A 6000-nucleotide genomic window follows, 5' to 3' on the forward strand; every position below is an offset into this window, starting at 1 on the left:
AGAGAGTGACTTGGAGTGAGGGTGAGTGATGATTGTCGCTAAGACCTGTGTGTGTAGCTTTCACGAGATTTACTCTGAAGTAGTATTTATTCAGTAGAGCCTGGTGGCAGAAACGTCAAAATTCGAAAAAGTGACTCTAATTTTACGAATATGTGAATTTTTCATGAGAACTGTTTGCAAATTTGAGTTTCTATTATTTTTTTTATATAATTGATTGTAGTTTTTACGAGATTTGCTCGGAAGTGTATCTTAGTGCCTGGTGACATTACTGTCAAAATTCGCAAAAGTTACAACAAAATTTTACGATCTGAAGGTAAATTTGTATGTGAGTGAATAAATACAAGTAAGAGACTTTATATTTATCTCTAGAGAATTAAAGTTGAAGTCTTTGTGCGTAAGTTTTCTAAAGTATTTGATTTTATCGTTCATCAATACTTAATATATGAAAAAAATACGTTTAGACCAAATCTCGTAAAAGCAAGGAACGGTTTTATAGAAAGTTCACCATCCTCTCTCTCTCTCTCTCTCTCTCACGCACGCACAAAGAGAAAGCAAAAAGAAAACAAAAAAAGTGTTTACTTATGAAAGACCTTGGAAGTTTTATCACAGTTGGTATGGCTGAGTAATTCTCTCTCTCTTCTCTCTCTCTGGCGATGTCCGTGGTACTATACTGTACTTGGAGAAATAATAACGCGCTTTGTGCTTAACTTATCAAAAGTCCTCGGAACCTTTATCACACGAGATACTGTTAGGTCAATTCTCCCCTATCACGTACTTGTTAAGATAAGATAACGATGTTGGCGAGCTTAGATAAGAGAGTTAGCTAAGCAAACGGGGAGGTTTAGACTTGAGCCTTGCTTGAGCCTAAGCAAATCTCCGTTATCTAAACAGCTGTGGAGGAGAGAGTATACTATGCCAAATCTATCGGATTACAACCCAACGAACGGGACTGATAAAAACAGAAGTAAGATGAAAAGAAAAAAAAGACTTAAGTGGGTTTGCATACTTCATGAATTAATGTCTTTTACTTTGGCATTTTCTCTATCGCCATGAGAATTGGATAATGATAGAGGAAGATGAAATATGGAAAAGGTCTACGAGAGAAGTTTGCTTTTAATTCATGTATATTTACACAAAGAATAACTTGAACTTTCTTTACAGTATTAGGACTCTTGTTTACAGTATTATACTATTGTTTTAATAACTACAAGTGTAATTTACTATCTACTTATTAGTTTTGCGTATTTTTTATGTTTGTTAAGGCCAGCTAAGCTTTGCACTTTATTATGACCTGAACAGAAAACAGTGAAAAGGAACCGTAGAGGAAGTTATTGTTGTCCTTCGTGGAACTAATAGGCTAATCTTATCCATACCTTGAATTGTTGATAGTGTGTGTGTGTGTGTGTGAGGAGAGAGAGAGAGAGAGAGGAGAGGGAGGAGAGAGACGAGAGAGAGAGAGAGAGAGAGAGATTGTGTGCGAACTTACGTTCATAAATATTTAAACTCTATTGACTAACATTGTAATACGTAGTACCCCTTTCCTATGAAAAGTTGAACAATCTATTCCCAAGGAAATTTAAAATCTTATTTTACGCCAGGTTTAGTAACCATAGATCAATCATTCAATTATAAAGGTTTAATTACTGTCATATTGGGCTAAGGGGATCTAAAATCAGATCTTGAATATAAGCAGTATCTTGTTACACTGAAATGTCACTTCTTCTATGCAAGAATTTCAGTTCAGGCTTTTTCTAAAATCATTTTATTTTCCATCCACAGGCGCCGAGGAGCACGTTGAAAACGTCGCCCAAACACACTGACTGCTCCCAGGGGAGTCAAGGGGACACCTGTAGGAGGAGACCACACCTAGGCACTAGAGGAACCACCTGTAGAAGACTCTCGGGTCACAGTAAGCCAAGTACCACAATTCTCAAAGCCCTTTCAAGAGCTACTTCAGCAGGAGGAGACCTAGCCATAGGAAGCAAAGACCGTGATGCGCTTCGGGAGGAGAACCTTTGTTCCAGAGGCAGTGTCGAGAGCTCCCTCGAATCCGCTACCACAATGCCGTGCCTAGTCTATAATACTTCAGAGGGAACTGGAAGCACTCCTTCTCCTCCTCCTCCTCCTCCTCCTACTTCGTCAGTCAGGTCACCAATGCGTAATCCTAATCGCAGACACAGAGCAGGAGGTCACAGTGGGGTATCCTTCATCTTGCCCAAGATGATGTTCCCCAAATTGCTGTTGCCCACAGTTTGTTTCTGTTTCCTCATCCTGATTGGGTCGATGGTCACGCCATGTGGGGCCATTTGTCCTGATACATGTACCTGCGATGACGTGGTAAGATATACACACTGCTAGATACGTGTACAACCCTTTATAGGTATATATGTACAGTAATATACCAAGTCTGAAATATGGAATATTGTTTTAATGCCACCTTCCAGTGGTTGGATATATATAATTTTGTAAAAACATGCTAAAAAGGGTGTATATTATCTTGCCCCAAGTTAATTCAGATTAAGGAATTTTTCATGGAAGAGAATTCACCATTTGCAGTGTCTAGTTACCTGATATTGGGAAGAATTAAAAGAATAAAATTCCTTTTAGATAATGATGTACAGTAAGTGTTGCAGTCTGACATTTATTGGTGAGACTGTCTAGATTATCTAGATTTTTATATTTTACTTTTTTTTATACTTGACACCTCAGCCAGTGGGGCCATTAGCCATAAACTTCCAACCATCTGTATATTTTATTTTATTAATAACGACCAAATGCACCATGTTTAACCCTGGAGAAAAATTATCTCTTTTCAAATTTTCTTCGCTTTTCCAGTCTTTGGTGGTACGGTGTGAACCTTCACCCAACATTGATGTCTTGCCCTTGACTTTCAACCCTGGGTTACAGCAACTCACTATGTACGGCACAGAAATTCACACTCTGGACATAAATTCGATGATGTGGTATGTGGATCTTCGTCATGTGAATCTCAGGTAAGCAAGATGTCTAAGGTTATGTGGCTTATAAAATTTGATTGATAAAGTTTGTGCATACATATTATACCTTGTCTTTCAGTACATTAAAAAGTACCAACATTAGCTGAAGGGAAAGGTATTTGTGCCTTGTGACATTTATAAACAACATAAAAAGTCAAGATCAAAAGAGGCCTGATCACTAAAGTATACTACGTAGCTAGATTCACACTTCAGTAGCTGGTTTCACAACAGTTTATGTTAAGATCATTACCCAAGTCTGGATAACAGGGAGATATGGTTTGAAGTTTCTTGCTGTGTAACAAAATAAAAAGGGCTTGTGCTAAAGAACACACTTAGGAAAAAAAGATATAATTAGATATGAAAATCTTCACAAAGCATTTTAAGGTAATGACCAAAGCTATATAGAATGCTACTGTTCAAGGGGTAATGAGAGAATTTGGGATTTTAGCCCACTTGAAGGGTATCTTATGTCTGCATAGTAGCAGGATTTTCATCATTACCGTTTGACAAATACAAAATGCAAAATATGCCTGCTGTACTTTGGACCAGATCTTAAGAAAATTATCTGAACAACAACTGAGCACAAGACTGACAATTTTTTTTTCTTTTTTTTTTTTCACTAGACATCAGCTTCTGACATTGATGGATGTGTGTAACCTAAAACTTTTCTTTCAATTTTTCAGTAAAAACATGATCATGCGAGTAATGCCACGAACATTTGAGAAGCAAGGTCACTTGGAGGAGCTGCATTTAGCCCAGAACAACATAAGTGAGCTCGAATCAGAAATGTTTTATGGTCTTTCTAAACTTATCGTAAGTATGAGTTGGTTTTTCTTTTTCTGTCTTATGAAACTTTCTTGTGTCATTGTGGACAATTGTGAATTTCTTTGTTGATTTTATGATCAAGTTTTTATGACAAAATTGCTTTGAATTAGAGTCCTACATGGTGCATAGCATTAGTTTTGCAGTTATAAACTTTTGGATTTGAGTTTCTGCAATTTTTTCCCCTCTCACTGTTAAGTGTCTTGTTCGTGATTTATGAATATGTATTTTGTATTTTGAATCAATGTTTTTGATTATGATTATAAATATTTTGTATTTAAGTTAATGTCCTCACTTTTGAAAGACTACAGCCATAATAAATATAAACCTAGATTAGATATCTTGCTAACGTTGCTATTGACCATTTCAGGTTCTCTCCTTGCGCGGAAATGCTATTGAATCTCTGGATGGGGGAGTCTTTGTGTACTTGAAGCAGTTGAAGGACCTCGACTTGTCAGAAAACCGTCTGGACGTCATCAAGGACAATGCACTCACAGGACTGTCTAATCTCCGAGTTCTTCACCTTCACGACAATCGTCTGGCCGCAATACCGTCTCAGAACCTGGCTCTCGTACCCGACTTGGCGTACCTCAGTTTAGGTGGTAATGAGTTTTTGGAAGTGAATGAGTTTGATCTTGCATCTCAAAAAACACTGAAAGATCTTAACCTCTCAGGAGCACAACTTGGAGATGGACTGACGGCCGACTCCTTCAGAGGTTTATCGGGGCTGACAAAATTAATGCTTGAGGATTGTGGTCTGAAGGAAGTACCAACTGCTGCGCTGAGTCCCCTAACCAAGCTGGAAGAGCTACACATTGGCCGCAATCTCTTCACGAGTTTGCCGCCAAATGCATTTTCCGATAACCGTCACTTGTCTGCCCTGTATGTGTCTGGCTGTCCAGATCTTACATATATAAACAAAGATGTTTTGCATAATAATGTGAATATCAAGTCGGTCGTCATAACTCGGAATCATCGCCTGACATACGTAGACGAAGACGCTTTCCGATTTCTGAGTGAATTAAGCCTTCTGGATCTCCACGGCAATAACATTCAGACGTTGAGTGAGAATGCGGCGTCTTGGAAAGACATTGAAAAGTGGTCCTTAGAGGGAAACCCCATCGCATGTAACTGTTCAGCGGCCTGGCTACGCACACTTATTCTAGCTCCTAACTCTAGTTCACTTGTGAAGTGTGTGTCACCCCCTGGTCTGTCAGGTGTACCACTGGCCTCCACTCAGATGATTGACCTGGCCTGTGGAATGGATCCTGCTATCAAGGGGTTGGTGATCGGTTTAGTCGTAACGGTAGTTGTAGTCGTAGCCATAGTGGTGGTGTTGCTGTACCGTCATCACGGCTCCTGTGTCCACCGATTGCTGAAAGGCCACAGGTTAGACAGACACGGGGGCACGTTCGGGCACCACTCTTGTAGTCACGACCACTATCAGGGTTACATCATGACTCCCCAGAAGCCTGTGCCTGTTACCGAGCTCTAGCAGTTAGCCCGATACTGAGCCATGGACTCAGAGCTACATGGGCCAAGCCCAACCAGTGAAAGTAATAGTGAAATTTTGTTAATATGGAAATGTTAGTACCATGGTAATGCTGGCAATACTTTGAACGTTAAAAGTATCAGTCCAGGTAGAAAAAAAAAAAAATACTCTCAGCCGTGCAGCCCTGCACGGCTCTAATTGGAAGAGAAACTGATGCATTTAATATGCAAAGTACTGTTCATTTTTTATTGGAAGTTGTGTTGTTGTTCTTCTTTGCAGTGCCTGTCTTCCATACCTTTGGAGACTTATGCCTTTAATTCCTTACAGCTCTTCATGTTGCCTAAGAATTGTCATTCATGTGTGTGCCCATAGAAGGTACCGTTATTGGTACTGTAAATAAAAAAAAATGAATAAATAAAAGCAAAACACAAAATTACAATCTGTAGGGAGATAGTTATTTTCAGAATCTGAATGTGATACTTATATAAACTCGAAACGAGAAAAACGGAACACATAAAACTTCCACTTGGTTAATCTAGTCCTTTTGTTTTTCTTTGAGAAATAGGTGTGTATGCCTTATCAATGACTCTGGACATTTTCTTGTATTCCTTAAGTCCCTGTGATAGACTATTATACTGTACATCTCTAAGAATATTTGAAGTATTTTAGGATTTTGAACATTTTTTGTCT

The 6000-nt window shown here is 38.8% G+C and overlaps 1 protein-coding gene across 1 annotated transcript in view; it reads left to right on the top strand.

The window, feature by feature from the left end:
• LOC135199957 (leucine-rich repeat and immunoglobulin-like domain-containing nogo receptor-interacting protein 3) overlaps positions 1 to 5503 on the top strand; it is a 37117-nt gene extending 31614 nt beyond the window's left edge. The window contains exons 2-5 of the mRNA XM_064228083.1: positions 1780 to 2337; positions 2836 to 2993; positions 3680 to 3809; positions 4189 to 5503. Coding sequence (XP_064084153.1) covers positions 1780 to 2337; positions 2836 to 2993; positions 3680 to 3809; positions 4189 to 5313 — 1971 coding nt within the window. The 3' untranslated portion in view covers positions 5314 to 5503. The remainder of the gene's footprint in view (positions 1 to 1779; positions 2338 to 2835; positions 2994 to 3679; positions 3810 to 4188) is intronic.
• The last annotated feature ends 497 nt before the right edge of the window (positions 5504 to 6000 follow it).

Source organism: Macrobrachium nipponense, chromosome 26 (genome assembly GCF_015104395.2).
Source record: "Macrobrachium nipponense isolate FS-2020 chromosome 26, ASM1510439v2, whole genome shotgun sequence".
Classification (NCBI taxonomy): Eukaryota; Metazoa; Arthropoda; class Malacostraca; order Decapoda; family Palaemonidae; genus Macrobrachium; species Macrobrachium nipponense.